This window comes from Lagopus muta, chromosome 1 (genome assembly GCF_023343835.1).
Source record: "Lagopus muta isolate bLagMut1 chromosome 1, bLagMut1 primary, whole genome shotgun sequence".
Classification (NCBI taxonomy): Eukaryota; Metazoa; Chordata; class Aves; order Galliformes; family Phasianidae; genus Lagopus; species Lagopus muta.
The window spans coordinates 29849597-29874700 of NC_064433.1; the positions used below are offsets into that span (position 1 = coordinate 29849597).

A 25104-nucleotide genomic window follows, 5' to 3' on the forward strand; every position below is an offset into this window, starting at 1 on the left:
TTTTGTTTTTTTTTTTTTTAATGAGCAGAAATGGACAGTAGACTGAATTACTCTAATGATGTTTTATTGGAAGGGGTCATTCAAGTCCAAGCACAAAAAATAAAGGGAGGCTCAGTTGCTGCTTTGAGTCACAATGAGACAGTTGCTGCTGTCCTACTAATATCTTCTCAGATAATTGAGAAATAAGCGAGGGTTGTAGTGGTGGTTCTAGAGGAAGGCCACTTGTAGGAGGCAAAGACTGAGGAGGACAGGAGTGTAAAGGTGAATAACAATGAAGTTGTGGGTGCATCCTTGCCTTGCTGTACACTGCAGAAATACCTTTCTATTGGAATGCGCTGTTTGGAAGCAGTAATTAGAGAAATTCAGGGCAGAAGTAAAACAATTCTCCAGCGTGTTTTCTGAGAGGGTGTTTCAATACTGAGGCAGTCATTCGAGTGTTAGAGTGGATTTTCTGTATTTTGTATTCTTCACAGCTAAGTGATGAAAGATGTATCTACGTCTGCAATTAGGGACTTTGTGCCACGGCTCCTAGTGGAGTTTTATGATTGTTATTGCCAATAACAATTCAAGCAGGTGAAGCATAAACAGGTGAACAGATCAAATAACACTTTCTGCCCTTGAAAACTGCGACTAGATTAGCACTGATAGAACCAACATGGACCTCCAAGTCCTCTGAATAATAATTTGTCACGCTTCACTTTGAGTGATAAGTAGCCTCACTAAAGCCATACAAGCATACATGCAGGCAAGGTTAAGAGTAGCTGGGTGTTCTTGGTTTAGTGAAGGCTGAAAACTGCAGTGTATATCAAACTTCCTTCCTAGTAAAATAAGACATTTGCAAAGAGCAGGAGGCCAGAAACTCAGCTGTGAATTTGATACTATATGCATAACAGTGAGTTCTGGTTGTGGCTGGTGACTTGTTATGTATATTGGAGTGAAATATTAAAATTGTGTTTGTGTTTTAGCAGCCCACAGCTGCAGAGATCACTGTGAGCTGCAGCTCCAAATGAAGTTAGAGATAACCACAGAGGATTTGGGCCTTTGTCTCTGAATTCCAGCTGCTCATTTCTTACTTCAAACACTTGCAAAAATTTATAGACGTTGCTTGTCATTAAATCTCCTCTATCTGCCTGTCTTACCACGCTCTGAGAGCTGAAACAAAGCTGCCTAAGAGATGCAAAGATACCTGAAAACATAAAGCCTCCAACCTGATAAGCTAAAAGGATTTTTATAAATTAAATAAAAATTGCTATTGGCAGTTTCTGGAACAAACACAAATATGCACATTCATATGTACATTTCCTGAATTCTTTCTTTCTGTTTTTTTGTTTATTTATTCAAAAGGGTTTAAAGTGCAAATGTGTTCCTGGTATTAAATACAGTACATATCTTTACTACTTAAAGCAGAAATACTCAGTGTGTATTTGTCCTCTTTCATGATTACATCTGAACAGTGTTTATATTATTTTAGCATTATTTTGTAGTTACTGTGTACCGATTATCCTCTGAGCTACACAGAGGCAAGAGGCAAGATGAAAGCATGGCACATTTGGCTGCCATTAATCATTACCAGCTTTTAATTCCAGCCCCACCTTCTCTGCTGCAGTTTCCCTTGGGTGGAGAAGTGCTGGATGCTGAGGAACGTGGGATCATGTGTGTATGAAGCATGGGGCACTGGGGGCCAGGATGGAGCTTCTCCTGCCATTTATTTTTCCCAAATGATGGCAGAGAATGGCCAGATTTTATCAAAAAGTCTGGCTTTGATGCTCAGCTACCATTGCTATTATATCTTTACTTGAAGAGATACCAAGTCAGTGCCTCCAGTTGCACTGCAGTACCTTAAACCAGTACCTGGCATTGTGGCAGAGAGTGTATGCATTTGTTTGTGTTAGAGATTGGAAGCAAAGGCAAGAAAATCAAAATATCATGGCTTCCTTTGCAGCATCTGTTTTTATTGCTGTGCCTGTGGATTTAATGAATTAAGTCATGGAAATCAGAGGTGCTCTCTTTGCCCACAGCAGCGCTAGGATGAACACCTCAGTGATCTTAAATTTATCCTCTGGCTGCCCTTTCCTCATGACTGCAGAGTGAAATGAGGTAATAACCTCATTTGATTTGCACATCCCACAAAACTTGCCAGTGAGGCTGGAGACCTCTGTACAGCTGATTTAAGTCTCGTGGTGCTGGGTTGGCTTTTTCTTCACAGACTGCATAGAGATATTCTGCAGACCTCCAGGTTAGAAAATGCAGAAGTAGGTGAATGTGAGAAACGTGAGGCTGACAAATTTAAAGAAAGAGAGAGAGAAACGTAGTTCATGCAGTATGAGAGGAACAAACGTGAGTTACCAGTATGTCTACACAAATTTATTTTTCAAACAATGCAAGTGGAGATATGGTCTAAATGAGGTATTTTGGGCACAGTTTCCAATAAGGTCATAGATACAGCAAAATACAGACACCTTATTGGTGAGGACTAAAGATGATCAAGTAAATTTCATTTAATTATAAGCTGAGAACTTAAAGAACATGGCATATGTCAATCATGTCCCACGGGTGAGCACAGATTGGTAGCACAGACAGAAATCAGATCCCATGCAGAGAAAATACCATGTGTGAAGGTATGACATAGAACTAGGCTGTATTTTAAGGGGGGAAGCATTTAGATTTTGGAGTTGCACATTCAAGCTGTTAGTGTACCTATTAGGAAATGATGCGGATGATGCCCACCAGGCATCTGGAATTTCTTAGAAAACTGTTTTTCTGGGTTTATTCAAGTCAAGTTGTCTTTTATTGGTTAGTGAAGAAGAAATTAAAAAAAGATAGCAGAGTCAGAAGACTTTGGACAACAGTTTCTTGGAGTCAAGACAGCAAAATGCTTTGTTATTTTGGATTTGTCAACCTGATACTGACATTGGCTAAGAAAGTTGATAGTCATCAGCTTTTCTCCTTGATAATAATGCACTCATATTTGCAGGTGATGTATGTGCATTCTTACTTATCAAATCTATGAGCCAAATAGAGCTCCAAAGGCCATTTGATTTAGTAAACTGAAGTTTCATTCTTCTGAGTGCTGTGACTGTAGTGACCTTCATGGAAGTCAATAGGCGTAACTCATTATTTTAGTTGCTTTTGTTGTTGTTTTTCATATTACTTTCAGATACATTTCCTTGAGTTTTCTTTTATTTTATTATTGTTATTTTACATTTTATTTCTTTGTTTCTTCTTGTTTTGAGCGGGTTTTATAATCGGTCTGTGAGAAGCTTTACACTCAAACTTTATTTATAGCCATAGAAGAAGCGTACCTTCTACATATAGCCAAGATTTTATTAGTAGCATCCTTTAAATTTTAACAATGTAATCCAATAACTATTATTAGTTGACTTCTAATTCTTACAAAAAAATGTTTCAGTAGTAGTACTAATGTTAAAATTGTTCTATGCACACTTCTTAGTTTCTACCACTTTTCACGGTGTTTTGTTCACCATCTGTTGCTCCTGCAGGCCCTGAGGCCAGTGCTTTCAGGCTGGTGGAGGTCGGGGAGCATTCCAGCATGTCATTGACATCTGGAGCCTTTCCCTGGGATGGATATGATTTTTGTGTTAATGGTTTATTTTTCCTCACTCTGGGATCCACTTGGAGTCATTTCATGCTTGCTAATACAATTTTAGACTTTGCTTTTTCTTCACTGGTCTGAAGATCCAGGTTATGACAAAATTTACCATACACAGTTGCTTTCATGTCTGTTAGATGCTATTTCTTTGTTCTGTTTTTACACTTAAAAGATCCAGGTCTAGATTTCTTTAGCATAGCAAGGTCAGTTGTTCATAACCATGGGGTCTCTAATGCCAGTGTCCATCTTTATCACCTACACCTGTACCTCTCTGCACTGAAGCTGCAAAGCTGGCAAAGCTGTGGGCTGTCATCACCAATGGAAACCACATATTATGGGGCAACAGGATAACAGAGGTCATGACAATTCCAGGGTGATTTGCACAGTATGAAGTATATATACAGAAAATGTGAACCACTGTACCATGTGAAAAGTACCTGTAATAGGGAGTATCAAATATGTATTTTTCTAATGGGCTTTTCAATCACCTTCTTTTTATAATGTAAATGGGAGCAGGCTGTTGGGGTTGGATCTCTGTTTTCATTTGTTTTAGGAAATGTTTTCCAGATTCAGTAATGGTTTGCCAAAACAGATAATTTGGTATGTTCCAAATTTGGCAGAGCTGACATTCTAGTCACTGATTATTAATATCATCAACAAAATATGGGTGCAAAAACACAGTCCAATACAAAATTGTGTCTAATGGAATTTTATCTGAAATTCAGCAAAAAGCAGTAGGAGCACTGGGGCAAGGCAAGGCAAGATTTGTAATTGTGTGCTGAATTATTTCTAGTTCCCCATTTGTGTTTTCTTCAAGAATATGTAATGGGTTTTTTTTCTCCCTATTTATTCCTATTTTTTCCTGGATGAGAATATGTTTGAGTTACCCTGAGATATGAGTCCAGAAATGTGTATGATACCATGAACTGAGGGTGCACATCCATAAAATATTAATCTTTGGACACTTACTGAATGTCTCCCAAATCTATGGGGATGTTTGCAGATTGTGCAGCTGGGCTGCTATTACCATACCTGATGACCAGAAGAGAATGCTTTGCATTTGTGGTAAGGGAAGATGAGAACATCCTTATTTTCTCTTGTCTTCTGCATCTGTAAATTGGCACTTTCTCTATCACTCTAGACACTGAGAACCAGGTACAGCAGCTCAGGGCTTCTTCTCAAGTATACTCATGTTAACCCATTTAGCTCAGTATCAGAATATGTTAGCACAAACCAGCCTCTGTTAGTGTTTGAGCCATGATAAATTTCCTGCTGGTAAATCCCACTCTTTCATTTCCCTTCCACCATTGAGAATGTTAGAGCTGTTCAGCAGCTCTTGCATGTTAAGTCATATGCAAAGGAAGCAGGAACTATTTACAGAGCTCCTTCCATTTCAGATTCCTTTTTCTTACTGTCAGTAATTCAAGTGTGGGTTGCACTAACTGTGGGATACAAATCCAGGTGCACGTATGGGAACAGGGCCAGTATGTTTTTAACAGCCTGCAGCACACTGGATAACCACCCAGCAGTAATTATACTGACTCCAGCAATATTGCTGGACTTTTAAGTTTTGGCTGTAATGAACCATGCTATTATACCCATTTTCAAGTGATCAGCGGTGGATACAGATAACCAAATGAAAAATTCCTCTAAATGCAGCTCCTCCTCAGCTCAGTTATCACATGCCACAAAATATGCATAATAATAGGTAAGAGCTTCCACATTTCCAGCATTACTTTGTCAGCTGAAATATATCAGCAGAGAAAACTGCTTGGATTGATTCAGGCAGATTATGCTGAAGGAACTTCAGTTGCAGAGAATGTTTATTTAGATGTATTATGAGCAGATGCTGAAAACACCCCATAAGTTGAGCGAGTTGCAAGTATAAAGACTTGAGGGGCCAGACCTTCTCTGCCAATTTCTTACCTGTAAACTGTTTGCCAGATTAGGAACAGAAGTTGTAACTTTTATTGCAGGGGTGCTGTAATTAGTTACATCATGAAACAATTCTTTTTACACAGTGCAATATACAGGTGCTCATATACTTGGACAATTTTATGCTGTCAGCCAGTGCAGTGGGCTCATTATTATCGTTCTGAAGTGAACTTTTAAACATGTAATTACATGGAGCTGAAGTAAAAATCATACTGTAATAGTTAGTATAAACAAGATACTCAATTTCAAGTGGTTCCATAAAACTTATAGTGGGAAAAGTCAATAATGGGAGGCTTAAAAATAGAACCATGCCCTTTTGATAATTTAAGCCACTCTAAAGGGCAAAATATACTGTGAAATCTTATATTTAGGGTATTGCTTTTCTTTTTAAACAGGATTGGGAGTTCCCACATTTTATGGGTGATGTTGAAGTGAATCTTCCAGGCTTGCCATCTGCACACATGCAGTTCAAAGTACCTTATTTCCAGAAGATCTTAAAAGAGGAGTATCACATTCATATAACAGGTATGTAATCACACAGACTGTGATACAGGCACATGTTGAACTGCTTCTGTGTAGGAAATGAATGCTAACATGTCTTTTGCCACATATTTTCTTTGTTCTCCCCCATCTCCCTAGGTGATTGCTGTTTTTCTATCTGTTTAACTCTCCCTATCAGTACCATCCATATATAAGCCTCTCAGGGAAATGAGGAATCTCTATCTTACAAATCAAAAAGACCTGCTGTTTGTCATGGATTTCAGCAACTTCTTGTGACACTAAGTAATACCTAGTGTAGCTTCAGAAATCTTTTATCTAAAATTACTCTCCAGGGGAATTAGCTGCTTATTTCATTTAAAATCTCTTATGCTTTCAGATGCCTTTGCTGTGATTTATGCTAATGTCTTTTCATAACTTCGGTCATTCTCATCTGGCAAAGGCCACTCACAGCCATACTTCCATCACTCATCTAACCGAAAGCAGGCAGTTAAATAACTTCAAATAAAATAGAGTCACAGTTATTCAAATGGATGGCACATACAGATAAAAGCACCCAGTCCTTACATACTATGAGACAGTGTTTGAATAACAGTAGAGAATGAAAAAGAGAGGAAGGTTAAATAGAGATAAATATTTTGCTTTTACTTTCAAGCTGTGCAAAACAAAGTGGTGGCAAGAGAGAAGTAAATAGTACTGTATAGCAAAAGAATGCAAATGTGAATTGACAGAAGTCTTTAGATGCTAATATAAACAATCACAGCACATGACAGTGTACAGGAATAGGATATAGACAGCATCCAAAGATACAGCCATATGAAATTCCTGCAGAACAGGGACAAAAGGAGTATTCAGACATCATACAAAGACATGGGCAACAGTTATCAGGTGAGCCCTAAGCCTACCAGGCATCAAAAGACAAGGAAGGAAAATGTGCCAAGCAAGAAAGAATGAAGAACTGGGACTCACTGGAGATAGGCTGAATGAAGAGAAGGCATTTTCAGAAGAGATAATAGAAATTGGAGTGATCAGGTTGGAAACCAGAAAAAAAATAAAATAAAATAAAATGAGTGCAAAAGTTACCTGCAGGCTGTTGAGTAAAAGGAGGCAATTGGGTCAGAAAGAAAGTAGAGATAGAGAGATGGAAAGTTTTTTCAAGCTATATGTAGGTTCCTGTTGGAGTACTGATAGGAAATAGACAGTAGGCCACAGGAAATGAGTTTGGGGTACATCTAAATGAGATGGTTTGGGATCAGGAGCAGGATGAGGTGGAACAGCTAAATGATGTCATGGTCAGTGACAGCAGATAAAGAATGAGAAGAGATCTGACGAAGAACACGTTTTTCTCTCTGAAGTGAGAAAAGTCTTGGATAAAAAGGGAAACAAAGAGAGCAAAAACAGAGTATAAGAATCAAGTATCTGACATGAATGGGCATGAAATTCAGACCTAGTGGAAAAGAGGGTTTAATTCTGTTTCTCAGGTCTAGAGCATGAATTTGAAGAGACCCAATTCTATGAGGATTCCAGATGCCCTGCAGTTATTCCATGGAATAAAGAGCAGTAGTGAAATGGGTGTACATAGTAGCTTGAACAAGGACTGAGTAATGATTGGGTGAGCTGTACCATTAGATACAGGAACTTAGGATATAATTAATGTAAATGAAAAACAGTGGGTGGTAGAAGAGGGACTGAAGAGTGAAGAACAGTTTTGCATTGCAGAAGAGTCAAGGATATTGATAAACAGAGAAGAGCTAGAAATAAGCAACAGCAAAGAACATAAATTACATATCAAAAATACAACTGCTGGCAGTGCTACTGTTTAAAAACAAATCACATAAGATCGATATTTGTACACTGTAGAATCTTCTGCAGAGAGGACTGGAGGTCTTTCTGATTTTCTGGCAAGAAAGCATTCTTTTAATGAGGATGAGCTAATGAATAGGGGCTGAGGAATATTTTTCCCTGCTCAGCATTAACAAGATCCATTTATTAGATTCACTAGACAAATCAATCCATTTGACTGCACATCACGTACTCTGTCTACTGAGTGCCTGTTTTATCTCAGTGCTGCACCACCCTTTAGGATATCTAATAAACAGCCATAACACATGGCACAGGAATCTCCCTTTGGGTAAGTTTTGCTTGAACCATCTGTTCTTGCCATCAGTTCTTAGGTTAGGTTAGGGTATCACCTTGGATCATTTTCAAACTGTAGTTCTTGTGTGGATGTGTAGATTCTTCTAATTTTCTACTTAAATCAAGGAACTAATAAAAGAAGGAAAAAACTGGTTCTTTATATATATTTAACATGTATGAATGTAATAAAATCTAAAATGAAGGTAGAAAGTGAAAGAAACTGCAGCAGATGACGTGTGGGTAGGGTATTGATAATGGAGGGAATGTAAAGCCCTGTTAAAACCTTATTTGTTTAAGCCTTGTTTAATTCATGGGATCCACAGTGTTAAACTTAACTGTGTAACTTTTTTTTTATGTTACAAGCAGGAAAAAAAAAAGACAAGGGCCCAAATATCATTTATTTTTGTACTTGCTATTGTGATAAGGTCAAGTTGTAAAACCATAATCTATGCCCCAATGTCCAGAAACTGAAAATCCATTTCTACTAGTAGTGAGAAAAAAACCCTCATGGTTGAAATATCATTTCCCATCTTTTTCCTTGCAAATATTATTCATAGTTTTATGTATTTGGTCACTCTTGACTGATACAAACAAGAGCAGCCCCTGGACTCCCCTGAGCAACCCTATTCAGTGCTGGGTTGCTCTAATGAGCAATGGTCCCACAAAGAATCAGTTGTAAGTGTAGAGACATGCAGAGAAGTAAATGACATTAAACCACCTTTCTGTTGATGTGTGCTTAATGACTTGGTATATGGTCTGTACAGAGAAAGGATTTCACAGTTTTGTGATCTGCGTTGCCAGCCCTCCTGATTTTCTTGCAAGTCTTTTAAAATAGGTGACTACTAACGTGTTTTTTTGTTTTGGTTTGGTGTGGGTTTTTTTTGTTTAATCTTGAAGTCTTCTCTCCTATATTCAGCACCTGTGTGAGAACATCTACTTTCATATTTTTAAAAATGTACCTCATGATTGCAGAGAGAAAAAATGTTGCTTCTACATAGGTCCTTGTCTCAAAAAGCAGGTAAATGAAGCAGTATTGAGTGCATTATTTTTCACTTATCTATCTACTTTGAACAGGGAGCATGCTTTCTTAGGCCTGACTTATGGTTTCTGAATGTTTTAAGCTGGCAGTTATGTTAACATCTGCAGCCTGTTGCTTACATGCTTCACTGTAATTTTAAATTTACTATCAAAAGCCTATCTCATTTTTATTGGTAACTTAGTACCTCATTTTGCCCACATTTATTTGCATCTAGGAACTCCTAGCAAGTATCTACTCAGTATTAAACATTTTTATCCTGTTTTGATAGATGCTTTTATCTATGAACATAAAAAATATCTTGAATTCCTGCATTTGCTTAACTCGTCTGGATTTCCCTTGATAGATGGCTCGCTATAGTGTGTATGTTTTCCTTCCTGGCTGTTGTTTATGAAAATACATAATCTAGCCTAGTTTCTGTAGTACCCAGGGAAATTTGTAATACTTTAAAGAAAATTTTGTTACTTCTGACTATTTTATTGTTGAAAGGCTCTTGGGGGCCAGGCCGGTGACATCTAATGGCACAGATCCAAGAGAATTGGCTGTATAGTTTCAAATAAGTTCCAAATGAGGAATGTTAAGGTTTAGGTATGAAAACAGGTAGGGGAATTTTTCTAGCTGTTTGTGTATTTCTGAGTTCTAATCTAGAGGTGCTTTTCCACCCAAAGGAGAAATTGTCACCTTCATGATTGGCAAGTACCTGGTATGGCTGGCTTGTGGAGTTAAACCAAAAGAATGACTAGATCCAGGCCAAGCATCACCTACACAGATATGCCTGAAGGAGCCCGAGGGCAAAAATAGAAAGGTTAGAGGTAAAAACAAAGCTGTCCATGCACATAGACATTAAAAGATCTCAGAGGATTTGCTGCTTAGTTCAGCTGTGAGTGGTCTGCATGGATGTATCTAGCCAATAGCACTGACATGACAGAAGAGATGAAGAATGTTTCTAAGATATCTGTGTTTTACAGAGGTGTCTGGATGTTTTTAGACACAAAATGCAATTGAGATAAGAATCTGAAGACAACATTTTCTACATAAGCCTCTAGCTGTGGTTGCACAGCATGTGGTCAATTGAATCTAGCCTTAATAAGTGGGATTTTCGTATCTCCTCTTGACCTCTAAAGAGCTCCTGAGGACTAGTTTCTACACTAGAATTCTGTTTTTAGGACATGACTACTCCATTACACAGTGGACTTACTTACAAAAATAAAAATGCTCCATTATCAGAAGCTGTTTGGGAGCATTTAGACCTGCAGGATCTTCCTGCCACAGTTGCCTGGTAAATCGATTGCACGTGATGTTGTGGACTGGTTCCTTAACCGCCTGTAGAATTTTTGAGCCTCTTTAAAAAACAGAGCACTGCCCAAATGTTTTGTTCAGCTGGCAGAAATGTGTGACCCTTCAGATGTCATGTGTAACAGATAAGGACTTCAACTCCGTAAATGCTGCTTGTGAACCAGGTGTGTTTTAAGTAGTGCATGGCTGAATGATACCCAGTTTTGTCACCTGATTTTCTTCATTGTAACTCCACTGAGGAGTCTGGGTATAGTCCTCATTTTGCTGAAATACTTGACTGGCCTTGTGGTCTTGACATCTGCATCCTTCCAACTCAATTTGTCTATGGAAAATCTGTCTGATTGAAGAAGAGCTAGACAGTGCCAGGTGTATGCAAATATTCTTGGATGCACAGACCTCCCTAGAGCAGTAGTACTGATCCTACAGAAGTTGGCTAGGAGACAAATTAAATGACTTCATTACATGGGACTCTGTTTTCCCTTCCAATTTTTATTTGGGAATTTGAAACATTGCAAAATTATATTACGGTTTTTTGGTGGGTTTGATTTTTGTTGGATTTTTTTGTTTTTGTTTTTTGTTTGGGTTTGTTTGTTTTAAAGAAAAAAATATAACTTTATAATATATTTATCCCAACTCTGCATACTGAGAGGCTTGAGACTATCACAAGATGCAAGGTCAGGAGTAACTCCTAACTTACAAAGTTCATTTCCTGTATGAGCTTGACATGTGATTTAAAGTTTGCTATAAACAACATTATGCTAAAATTGAGTGGCAATAGACAATGATTTTATATACATTTTTGTACAGAGATTATAGTTGTATATAAAGCTAAAGCTTGGTTAGTATCTTCAATCTCAAAAAACAGAATGTCATATGGAATTATCATTAGAGAGATGTTTGTGAGAGGAGACTGTCAGACCTGCTGGGTCAGACTGCTTCAATACATTTTTCACTCATCTAGAAGAATTGCTTAGTAAACTGGACTTACTTGTCTATCATTCCTGCTAATGCAGCTAAGTAAAGTACACATCTTGGAAGAGGGATGAACAGCAGAGGACAGTGTATTCTAGAGGAAGGTAAATACTTTCTGTAAGTAACCAAGACAGCACTAACTCCTATTTTGTGTCACAGGAGATTAACACAGCCCTTGGCTACAGGGAATATGGAGTAGGAATTGAAAGATATCGTTGTGTTCATATGCTTGTAGTTAGACTGTTACAGAATTTAGTTCTGGTGTCAACAGTTTTCAAAGGAAAAATCATTGAACTCATATATCATGGCAGTGAAGCAGAGAATGTAAAAATAGTCTAGAGGTCAGAAATTAAAGGAGTAGGTCCAACAGAAAACAGAGAGATGTCAGGCAGCCAGCTGGCTCTTAGGCATAATGGACATGACTCAGGTAAGTGAAATTTTTGCATCTAAGCTGATTGTCCAAGCACCATTTACAAGCAGTAATACAACTGATACACTCAGGGAAACTTCAGGCTGTGTTTCTGTCTACCTTACTGTATCTGGGGGCTAAGTGAGGAAGTTTCAAGTTTCATACTTTTAATAAAACAAGGAGGAATTGAACATCTCTTTCATATCAGGTAAGTACTCTAATTCTTGGTGTGAGGGTTGGAACCTTTTTTAAACATATCCAACACAGAAGATTCACAGTGGTGTAATCATAGTGTAGGAGAGGTTCTACATGAGGCCTGAGACCAAGCACCTAGCAAACTCTATTCAGCATTTTCAGTATTTTCTGCTAGCTTCTTAGGTGACTCCATCATCAGGCTGCTATCTTGAGTCTTACTGCCCAGGTGTTTTATCCTACACGTTGTACTTAGGGCAACACGATCACAGGTGAGAACTGTGAAATCCACTGGGTGCTATCAAGCCTAAAGTTGTGGTAGCTAACATCTCAGTATTAAAACATGTAAGTTCCCTTTGTCATTCATACCTGAATTTTGTAATAAAGATTATAGAAGTATCATTTGGCCTTGATAAAGCTCATCTCAGTAATTTCTCCAATTCATTACACTTCCTGTTTTGATCTTTTAGTTGCCAGTTTTTTCCTTTCATGTTTTCACTGTTGCCATATCTGTCGGATGGAAAGAGCAATCCTGGCCCAACATGAATCTTTTCACTTCCTGTCATCCACTTCCCACTGTCTAGCAGTCTCTGGAAACATTCATTTTCTTTTTCACTTGAAACATAGTTAAATATGGTTGTGGCATAAATGGTTTCATTCATCATCAGTAGAGGCATTCCTCCACAAATGTCCTTCTACATAATGCTGTGATGTCAGTCGCAAATTCTCCATCATAATACAGCTTTGATGTATGTAGTTTTGCTAGATTCTTGGGTGGTGCCAGTCATTACTGCATAGATATGATCTTAACATATGTTCAGCTAAACGTGAACAAGATGCCTTAAGTATGAAAATTATATAATTTTTTTGTGTGTGTTTTCATAAAATAATTTGGCTTAGAAGGAATGCCTGGAGGTTATCTGTTCCAATATTCTGCTTAAAGCAGGGATAACTTTGCCATTGCATAAATTTACCTTTTATATATTTTGGATGCCTAAAGGAGGCATGCAAAAGAGTAGTTTTAAATGATAAACAGAGAAAGCATTCTTCCTCCAGTATTCAGGGACTTAATGTTAGACTATGAGTCACTCCTTGGAGGAGTTTTTCACTACATATAGCTCAGGAAAGCTAAGCTGACTAACCTTCCAGTGTTAAAATCAGTCCTCACTTTTACTTAAGGGCGTAATATCTCTAAATCTTCTCTTATCCAATTGCATCACCTGTGAACATTTGGACACCATGGTTGGTATATTAAACAATATCTGTATGTGCTTAAAATGTAAATGCTTATAAAATCCCAGAAGAGTCTCATTCCAGTCATTAGTGGCATACAGATATTTCTATTAAATATAGCCTTTTCAAGGAGAATTTCCATGTCAATATTTTCAAAGTCCTTAAATTAATGTTTTTTATGTGTATTGATCTATACCACATCAGGTAATTATCTAATCAGCAGATCACCTACTAACTGCAATGTGAATTCAATTGATATACTGCTGTGCTTGCATTACAAAATTATTTTATTATGTGCCCGGACCTAAACTGTAAAATACTAAAGGATATTCAGCACAAAGTTGATTACAGTGAGAATATTATTACAACTTTGCTTTACAGATTTATTACAAAAGGATTTTTGCTTTTAGTTGATTTTACATATGAATGCACGTGTTCTGCTTCTAAAATGGATATATCAAATAACAGATCTTTCTTTTTTCCAAACAGGCAAATGGTTTAACTATGGGATTATCTTTCTTGTTTTAATCTTGGATCTAAATATGTGGAAGAACCAAATATTTTACAAACCTCACGAATATGGTCAATATATCGGTCCTGGGCAGAAGATCTACACCGTGAAGGACTCAGAAAGCTTGAAAGATCTTAACAGAACTAAGTTGTCTTGGGAATGGAGATCCAATAACACTAACCCATTGACCAACCGGACCTATGCTGAAGGAGACATGTTCTTGCACAGCAGATACATAGGCTCTAGCCTTGATGTCAAATGCCTGGCTTTTATTCCAAGTTTGCTGGCTTTTGCTTTGTTTGGTTTCTTCATCTGGTTCTTTGGGCGATTTCAAAAAACTGACCAAGGCATGGAGAATTTAGACAAATCATACACAAGAATGAAACGAAAGTCACCGTCAGATATGGGAATGACACGAGAAAACACACAGGTGTTAGTAGAAGAACCATTAAGTTTTCAAGAACCACATCTGGTATCCATAAAATCAGACTTAAGTGAAATAGTTTTTAATTCTTCTCTCCTAACTTCTGAAAACTTGAACGCACAGTTGAGTGAACAAGATAGCCCCTTACAACCAGTACCAGAGTCCGCTGTCCCTAAGAGTAACCCTACAACATAGAGTCAAATACCCAGGAAAATCAGTTTAAATAAGCAGTTGCTGTCAGAGTTCAGTTTTACCTTTTGTAAGTTAAGATTTACATAGTGTTTAGAATAAGAAACTCAATCTATACCAAACGGTGCTCAGCATGCTTTTTCTAGGGTTTTTTTTTTAATTTGTATTAGAGTACGTGCCTACTGTATATCTAACATTCCTTTATAGATTGCTTCCCAAAAATGCACAAGCTATTTATTAATACATTACCTTAAGTGTACAATAGTGTATTAGATGATTACTTGCAGGTATAAAATTCTACCATGGTGGTGCCTTGAGACATTAAACTGTTTTTTAACTCAACACCAGATGTATAGCACAGTTATTCTGATCTGTTTTGGAGTGCTTTTTGTATATGGTTATTTTCAGAATCATTTGATGTCTTAACAGAGGAGATAAACACAGTTATTCCTTGAGGAGATTTTCAGTTAGAACATCACAACTTGACTTTGTTATTTACTCATCTGTGGAGCCAGTGACTTTGATGACCGGACTGCAGAGAAGCATGTTGATTACCTTTTAATTTACGCTGGCTAGCTGCCAAACACAAATACAGATTCATTATGCGGTAAACAGTAGAGCGATAATACAGCATGGGTCACTACTTAGAAAAATATGACTTTCTCCATCAGTAACAGCAATTAGGTGATAATGCCTAATTATATTTTTCATAATTAAAGATAAACTGCTCCTTGATTAAAAATTCTGCCCTTCACCTTTCAGAAACAGAGGTGAAAATGCATGGTTGAAGCAACTTGTTCCATCATCACACCAAACCTATGTCACATCAAAGAGCCAATGGACTGATTACAGTAAAGGATGCAGAGCCCATTAAATCCTGTATTCGTATGGTTCGGGGCACGTATGGTGAAACAGGCCAGAGAAATGCACCACACACAGACACTCTGAACACAATGAAGAAGTGTTTAGGAGTTTCAATTAAACTAGATTAATACTTGAGTTGTTTTGTACACTTTTCTTTCTTCATTCACTGTCCATGAGTAAATGTAATGTGGAATCAGAAACGTGCTGAAGTATTTATTTTGAAGTATTTATTTTGGAAGGGGACTTTGGAATTCTTTGCTGTATGATCAAACTATACACATTAGAGAGCCTGTGTATCTAGAACATCAGAAAGACTGTGATTTGCCTCTAATTCAATTCTATAAATTGTTGTTACAAGTTACTAAATAATAAGTAATTTTTAAGTCTGAGCTATTTCCCTGTCATTAACTTGCCGTGTTTTGTCTCTGTGACTTTTTTACCTCCATTGTTTTGATCTATCTGCTTTTAAGTTTTTGGAATGCTGAATTTAGTATGCATAATAGGACTATGCATTTATTAACTGTCACTTGAGAGCCAATTCTAATAAATAGACTATTGTTTATTATGAGGCAGGGGCATATTATGTTAGTTTTGGAGTTTAAAAAAGAAATTCAACATGGCTGTCCTCCTTAGAATCATAAATATTTCTGGCACTAGAAAAGACAGTAAACTCAAAATCAAATATTTTGCTTATGAAATATTTATTATTATATCAAGCAAAATCTCACTTTATAATCAAAACAAATGTTTTCCCATTAAAAATGTGGATAAAAATAATTCTGTTATTAGCTTTTGCCTACTGCAGTCTATAAATCTGTTTATGTAACCGAAAACAGACTATTAATTAGTAATAGTAAAACACTGTGAGAGCCTACCTGTGCTATGTAAGAGGTGACTGTAGCGATACTTGACTTTCAAGCAGAATTTGATTTTGATTTAAAAAGTGAGATCATATGTTAAGTGGGTACAGAAATAGCTGATTGATTTTGCAGATACATGCTTCTCTGAATGTTTTGGGCAAGATAAACCCAACCTTAAAATTCCTCATGAACCTATTTCTCTTTTTTTTTTTTTTTTTTTGCTCTTGGGAGTGGTTAAATTCATTAATAAGCTGGCAGAAAATGAAAGACTTACTTGAGCCTTACAGCCTGCATGATTACATGACTCCAAGAAAACTGCTATTAAGCAACTGATCCGCAGCTAAAATAATTCTGTGACCTCACATTGAGTTAATGCTTTTAAGGTCATTACAAGCCTGCATGAACGAGAGAAAAACATCAAGTAATCCTAGATTTTGGATATTTAAATTAATGGTCAAACAGAGAGACTGCATACAACACAGATTCATAAGAAGCAGAAAGTCTTAGTGTAGCCACTCAGCACAATCAGTTCATTCATTTAATTGGAGGAAAAAGAACTTCTCAGCTGTGTGGGAGTCTCGTTTGTAAGCAGAGGTGGACAGAGCGGAATGTTTCACTCTTCTTTCAGTATCTTGTTTGAGAAACCTGAGATAGGTGGCTAGACTTACCCTGAGACCCTTCACTTTAGTTGTAGTCTGGTCCTAAGAGCTGATTGACCAGTAGTGTCTGGAGTATGTTTCAGTCAATTCTTATGTGCAGAGACCACACAGTTGGAGCCAGGGAAGAGTAACTAAGCACACTCTAAACTCCACTCCTGTACAAACCTACTACTGCAGATTCGTCCTCAGTCTTCTGAAGCAGCTTTTCTTTCACTGTAGAGTGGCTCATGGGAGACTGGATGGCTAAGTAGCCAAAAATTGGTTTCCTGAAATGGAAATATCCCTCCCACAAGGATGTTCATTGTTTTCAACTATTCTCCATTATTCATATTCTGAAACGTTTTATTAACTCAAAACAATCTAAAATCCTTTCTTCTTACCCGCCTCTATGACTTTGACATGTTTAGTTAACATTTTCCTGAACGTCTAACAAAAAAATTTTATAGTCTTTTTTTTTCTTGTCATGAGAAGCTGAGCAATATATGGAAGGGAAGAAAATAGAAGTTAAGCTTTTACACGTGTTGCACACATCGCCATTCTGCTCTCTGTGATAAGCCTTTAATATAGGGCTGGACTTGGGGCAATAGTTTTTTTACCTTTTTTTTAGCTTTTTTTTTTTTAACACAGATACTCTGTACAGTAATAGATGGTAGATACAGCTTATGGAGCATGTGTAGAAGAGACATCTCTGGGATAAGCACATAAGATTTATGAGCCCACAGATGCCTATAAATTACGTCAGCATCCTCAACAACATCCTCAACAATTACCCTTGATGAGATGGAAATGACAGGGATCCAATAGAAGGTAAGAATATTTGTAGAAATCACCCTAAATATTGTCATCACGTGTATGAAGACATTTACATGTCTAAAATCCAGTTATATAAGCTGTATGTGTGTATGTGCACTTGGAGTCTAGGGATTAGTTGATTGTCTTGGGGAAGCTGCTGATTCTCTCAAGCAGGCCATTCATTACTTCCCTCTTTATTCTATGTTACTCTATGAACACTATTTACTCCAGGTTGTTTCATCTCTTCTACCTCCACTTCTATTGCCTAGAAACCAAAAAGGAACATTTAATTTCACCATCTGCCTCCCCAAATTATATTTTTGTCTAATGTATACAAAAAAAAGTAAATTTGTTCTGTTTAAAAGAATTCTGTTATCTTCAGCTAGTACCATCATACTCTGGGCTACTACACAATTGTACAGTGTGTACTGAGCATGCTTTTCCTGCAGTGAATAGCTTCCATCACAACAACCACCTAGAAACAAAGAACAGACACTTCTCAAAGACTGGAAAGACATCAATTCAGATACCTACTAGACTGGCAAGCTCGTTTTCCCAGAAGTACACAATTTATGACTTAACAATAAAAGATGTAACAGATTTTTAATATACTGCCCTTAATTTTAACAACCTTCCAGGAGGGGCTGAGAGAGGGGGAACTTTATATCTGAGACCATAAAGTTGAAGTGCTTAAGGTCCTGCAAGCAGAGCACTTCAGCTTTTTAGGTTGCATTTAAAAGTAACCTGCTTAAGCTTTCAGCAGATTGCAAGAATCATAAAAATTAGACATATCAAACTGTGCATAAGACCATAAAGCTGATTGACTTGTAGCTGCCTGATGGAGGATATAGACAAAGCACATGCTTATTAGATGCTAGAATGACCTTGTGCATGAGATTATAGATAGTGACACACAGAGCTTCAAACTGCATTTGTTAATGAACAGTTGCAGTTCTTTTATTGACGAAGATGCTGCTGCACACCCAGACATCCCAGCTCTTCTACTGCCAGTACCTCTCCTGTCCATCTGTTGTAAGCCTCAAATGACAAAGGGATTTTTTGTCTTTATTTCTCTCCTCACTCAAAACTGTCCTGTGGGGAGCATGGGCTCCCTGTCCACAATGTGGCACGCCATTGGGATGCCAAATGCACAGACTCAAGTAGGACAGTCAAGGACAAGCAAGAGGCAAAACTTTGGTCTGTGAGCTGTGCAGCACTGAAGTGAGGAAAAATACATTATGTGACCATTTCAGGGGTAAATTGGTAAAAACAGAAAATCTGTTTCATAGGAACACTGGGAGACAAATGGAGTCAGCAAATCATTATAAACCCTATCCATCCCCTCCACGTACTCAAACAGAAGAGCCAGTCTCTTCCCAAATGTTCACTAACAGCTCTCAGCTTCCAGATGACTTCTGAGTGACTAGGTTTTAACACCGTCTTATTTCTCTTCTAACACTTCCTCTGCATGGGGGATGCCAGCACCTTCTCACTGTTTGGGGGAAGGGATAGCTTTCTGAAGAATTAGGGAAGAAGCTTACAAAGAAGAAACTCCATGACGCTCACAGTTTCCATAGCAAATTCTGTACCGGAGTGAAGAAAAGCATGAACCCAGCTGCTTTTGCAAAGAGGAATCTAGTAGCATCAAATCCTTTCAGAAATGTATGTTACAGCTACTGCACAGTCACAAAGATACTTCTAATCTCTGCTTTTCCTTTGATCTCTGGCAATTGGGGTCTGCAGAAGGGCAGCTTATCTGATTCCCGCAGGCAGGTTATAGACCTGGTTCTCATGCTGTTTTGTGACATATGGAGCACTTCTCTGCATTTTGAATTCCTTCTCTTCTTCCTTTTCTTTCTTTTTTTTTCCCTCAAACCTCATTCCTCTGTTTATATTTCAAAGCTATTTTTTTATTGTTGGTGACCTAAACCACAAATCACCCACCAAAGGCCCATAATTGCTGTCATTGATCTAATACCATCTGTACACAGGCTCTGCCCAGCCAACAAAATTGAGCCAAAGGAGCAACAGGTACCTTTCCTAAAGCTTTCTCCCAGTCTAAGGAAAGATGTAACATGAAAATGATACATTGCAATACTGTATGCTGTGTACAGGAAGGTGTTTGTTCTGTCTAACCAGTTCCCTCCATGCATTGTTACCAAGGAATATTTACAGTGTCTTTATGACTGGATATTTTTGTTCAAGAAATTGCATAACCAGGTAATTCCTTTAAAACTAAAGCCCTGCCTCTTCTATTGCAAGTAGCTTGCTTTTTTTCTCTGCTACATTTAAAGGAGACACAAGCCACATGAACATAACAGGTATTTTCTTCCAGTCTTCCTTCCTCATAGCTCTTCAGTTCCCAGCAGCTTTCAGCCTGCTTGTGCACAAAACCCCAGTCAGGCTTCAAGGATGAGGATCTGAAGAAAGAGTAGGCTCCTTTCTTTTCAAACAGACATGTACTGTTGCAGATGCCTGTGGTGGAACTCCAAACTATTGTCAGGGAAATGAGAAATACAAGCCAGAAGGACTCAAAACAGTCAAAATTCAAATGCAATATTTGGGATTTTTTTAAAATGTCAGTATCGACTGCTTCTTTGCTCCTTCCTTTTTGCTACCTTTCACATAGGCAGTTTAAAAAGGATCTATACATACTTATTTCCTCAGCTGTCATTTTTCTGTTCTTCCCCCCTTCACTCACTATAGGAAATCTCTTTAATTGTCAGTATCCTCCAAATGATCTGTAGTTTACATTCAGAGTCTTCCTTTCCTCTCTCTTACCTCCTCTTTACTTCCATAGGTTCACAAGATGATTCAGGTTGGAAGGTGACTCTAGGCAAGCTCTTGCACAAAACAGGGTCAGCTCAGAGCTCAAACCAGATTGCTCAGGGCTTTATCTTTGCAAGTCTCCAAAACATCCAAGGATGAAGCACAACCTCCCTCTGCAGATCATTTCAAACCCTTTTCAGTATTACTATATATATGTTGCCACTATTGAAAAGAAGAAATTCACAGTATCAGTAAATGTGGATGAACAAACTGTGTATAAAACATGACAAGTGACATGGTGCAAAGCCAAAATTGTTAAGAAGTGAGCATGGCTGTGTTCAAGTATCCTCTGCTCTGTGGGAATTAATCTACATCTATCCCTTACTAGGAACTGCACAGGCATTACTGAAAGCAGAAAATTGAATGCAAGCATGGAAAAAATTGAGCGAGTTTCTTTGTGATGCTGAAGTTAATTGTAATTATACTTCATACTGATATAGCTGGTATCAGTTTATTGCCTGGTAATTTATTTGCATATTGAAGAAGTCAATTTCCTCTTCAGTTTGCAACCCTTGGCTCATGTAATCTATTAACCTGTGTGAATGTTTAAAATTGCTGATGAAAAAGTCATACTTTGCTCTATTTTTTCTAGAAGAACCAACAGCTCCCACTAATAGAATGAGCTATTACATTTTCGGAAAACCTATTTGGAGTGGTCAGTAGGAAACATTGGATAGCTGAACTTAGGCATTGCCTAAGTCATGTATCTATACAGACTGACTGTAATCAGTATTAACTGCAAAATCATTTAGATTAATTGGAAAGAAAAAAGAAGAGACTTCTTTCTTTTCAGACCTCCTTTTCTATTGACTTTCCATTACTGACTTTGAGTATGCCTGAACACACAAGAGCATTAGAGTTGGTCTTTAAAAGGAAAAACAGATTAGAAACCAATACTTACATGTTATGTGGATGAAGCCTGGTCAGGTTGGGTGTGGTTTTAATTAAGATCTGTCTAATGTGACAAAAAAGCCCTTCCTTCTACAGAAGTCTAACAGAGGCGATCAGAAGAAAGCTGGCCCTATTCAGGTTTTTTCAGGGAAGGTGGCAGATTGCTTACAAGAATGTGAAAGGGACACAGAGAACTTTGTGGGAAAGCAAAAGTTTTAATCAGGAAGGAAAGGGTGGAGGTAGGTCAAGATCAAACAAATCAATATGGTATAATCCACATTTGTGTCTTACAGCAGTATCTTTTCTGAAGAGCCTGTGTAATTTCAAAGGATAAAGAGACAAAGGGAAAGGAGCTGGGTAATAGGAGACTATCTTATTCAAAAAGCTTTTTAAAAAGTATTGATGTGCTCTCCTCCCCTTTAAATAGAGATAGATGTTGATGGTGACTGCTCTTGAGAAACTGCGTGTCTCATTGGCCCTTCTTTGAGAGGTCTAAAGGTATATGAAAAGAGCCAATGCTCTGATGGCTACTAAGTCTTTTGGATAACGAAATACATATTCAAACATGGACACAGTTTTGCTATTGAATCAATCACAAAATCATTTACTGAAAACAGGTAAAAGCAGCTAGACTAAAAATGTTCCAGAATTGCAGGTGTTCCAGCTATTCCAGATGTTTGAAGACCTTTGTAAGGTTCATTCATTACCTGCTGACTATGGCAGCCTTGCCAGGTAACATTGCCAAGGATGCAGATGTGGCTTAACTTCTGCATCCTCCAGCAGTAAAACAAACCTGCTCCCACAAGTACAGATGAAGTGTAACTATTTCCAGTAATCATTGTTTCTATGTTTCTATGGTTACTGGAAAGAGAAAAATCTCTGGTTTTGCTTCATGAAATTATTACAAAAAAAAAAAAAAGAAAAAAAAAAAAGAGCATTCTCCAAAATCTTGCAAGGTTAACATTAAAAAATAAGCAAAAAATAAACAGACAAAGTAGCCATCCATGTGTCTCATCTTTTTATACACTTTCCTATCCCCTCTGACCTGCACAAATCCCACCAGTTTCACAATAAGGCTACTTTTCAGAAATAATCCCAAAGGATGAAGGATGCAGAGATCAGACTCCTCTGTGTGAGGTTCTGGAGAGACTGCAGGCATGGCTCATTCAAAAAAGAAATAAAAAAATATTGATTCCGTGGACTAAAGAGCTCAGCATTTATATAACTACAGCTAAAGCATATGAGGCAGAAGTCAGCAGTAACCTCCTGCTCCATTTTCACAATAAGTCACCCTACCAGGACCAATATTTGTTGAACCTGTCAACTACAAGTAGGCTTAGTGTGCAATATTTAATGAAACCTCCACTGAAATGTGTGGTTGCGCCTAAGTGCTTTGGTTTCTAAGTTTTCAAGCCCAGATGATTGATACCTATGTCAAGAAAGTAAGGGTGGTGGTGGCTCCTTTGTTAGTAAGTGGTTCTTGAAATTCATGGAAGATTGTTTTATGGTACAGTGTCTCCATTAGATAAATGGCAATTTTCTGTAACTGCACCTGAATGGTTACTGCTCCTGCTCTGAAGAGTCTTAGGAAGGACACAGTATAATATTGGTCTAACTGAACTGTAAAGACATGAGGTTCATCTGGGTGTGTTTCAGTGCTTTGCAAAAGGTGTACAAAGGAATAAACACAGGTCCAAATGCGACTCCTGGTGTTTTTATGGCTCCAATGTTGCTATACAGAAATCTTCACCATCTCTGTAAAAGTGAACCAAATATTTGATAAGACCTTTCCTACAGATCTCTTCACACTGTTTTCTGCAGTATGCTGGAAAAAAGTACTTGACTGAAATTACCCAGATGTGATATTGTTCTTGTTACTATTTATACCAGAGTAGCATGAAAGTGCCTGAGAGAAATGAAACTATAAAGACAGGAAAGGAACTGCTTGAAGAATTTGCAATATAGACAACACGCAAAAGGCAGAAAAGAAAATTAAAACAAAGAGTTTTGAAATCACTTGCCTACATTCCCAGGAGTCAGGTATCCCACTGGTATGTATGTCTGTTCTGTTATACCTACTTTGTTAGGACCTTGGCCTTTCTGGCTTGTTGATGTCAACCATTTTATTTTGCTTCTTGTTCACACAGACACTGCATAAAACATCCCAGGAACAGGGTTATGCATATTTTACCCCAGTATATATTCCATCTTGAGAAATGCAGTTTTTGAAATCAGAAGGCAGTTTTGCTAGCATCAGATACCAGTTGCCTACTCATCAGGATGCCAGCAGGGTGACCATAGTGAGGTGTGGGAATACTTCGTTTCTTCTTCAACTGCCTTCCCAAGTCTGCTGATCTCAGTCTGGCTTCAGACATCTGAGCCAAAATAGACTTCCACAGTGCTTCAAATCACAGCAAGTAGCATGCAAAGAAATTACAAAGCTGCCTTTTATTTCCCCAAGTGCTCATATCCTATTGTTTCTTCACAGACTATATTTTGTAAAAAGGAAGTTGTTAAATTCTTTTCCATATTATTTGCGAGGACTGCCACTGCTTATGTGATGGCAACTTCAGAATTGATACCTGGTGGTAGTTTTCCTTCAGCTGTGTCATGTGTCACTAAGAAACAAAGCTGGAATTTCAGAAGACAAGCAAAGAAAGACACTCTTTCAACATATCTCTGCCATATACATTGTGAGCACCTTAATTTTTGCTTGAATGATGAAAACAGGGAGACCTGTAAAACAACAATCTATTTGTAATGAGATTCTTCACATGGCATCCTTATATACGGTCTCAACTGAGATATGGAAGGGGCCTTCCAGTGCCAGAATGATAAATACCATTTTTAGGGACAAGATGAGGAGAAACATCAGCCCTGTGTGAGCAGCAGAATGTGACAATGCCATGCAATGACTCACACCCAGGCTGGGAAGTTTTGTCATCCAAAGTTGATCTGAAAGCACATGGGGAATGGCAGAAGGCAGGTGGAGTGTGAAATGCTGATTTGGTTTGGAGACCAGGGAAGGTTCTGAGCTCTGGCTAAAGATGGGTGAGTCCTAGCAGGAGGCTGTTGCAAGAGGCCTGATGTGGGACTGAGGTTTTGCCAGAGGACACTAAAGCCCGCCTTCTTGAGAGCCTGAGGAGGGCACCTGCTAGGGCATGATATTGCATCAGTGTGCTCTGAAGAAGCAGCTCTCAGTTCATATTGTGTAAATCACATCAGAATCAGGGTGATTTATTCAATTAGCAACACCTAATTAATCAGCAATCTGCGAACTATACATTCAGGCTCAATATCAGCAATAAAGCAGATAAACCACAATACTAGGCACTAGACACAAATGCCAACAAACACCAAGAAATGCCTAAGCACTCTTCTAATCCCCAAACTCCTTCACCCACACAGACACATACACACAAAATTTTAGCATGGACTACACACAACATGTCCCTGGGAATGCCTGTTTCTGCAGCCTGTGCAGGTCCCCCTGCATGGCAGCATGACCACTGGTCCACGGTGTCACCTGAAGCTGATGGACGAACATCCTTCCAGCAGCATCCATGCCCATCCATGTCACACACTGAGTGGATGTGGGGTTGGGCTTGTGCTGATCCTGCTGGGGTGGGTGATGAGTCCCAGAGCAGACTAAGGCAAAAGAGGCAGTAGGAGGCATGACACACTCATACTTGCCAGGTTCTATCCTGCTGTGTGTATCCTTAACCTTCCTTCACTATTCACTGTGTGAAGGAAGCCCTAAGGCAACAG

At 38.2% G+C, this 25104-nt stretch overlaps 1 protein-coding gene across 4 annotated transcripts in view; it reads left to right on the forward strand.

Annotated features, from left to right (window-relative positions):
• The window catches only part of TMEM117 (transmembrane protein 117), a 193852-nt gene extending 177516 nt beyond the window's left edge, over positions 1-16336 (forward strand). For 3 of the 4 annotated variants that reach the window (XM_048929230.1, XM_048929241.1, XM_048929249.1), the window contains 2 exons: positions 5941-6070; positions 13807-16336. In XM_048929230.1, the coding sequence (XP_048785187.1) occupies positions 5941-6070; positions 13807-14447 (771 nt within the window). In that variant the 3' untranslated portion in view covers positions 14448-16336. The remainder of the gene's footprint in view (positions 1-5940; positions 6071-13806) is intronic. The other variant, XM_048929253.1, reaches the window with a different exon arrangement.
• The last annotated feature ends 8768 nt before the right edge of the window (positions 16337-25104 follow it).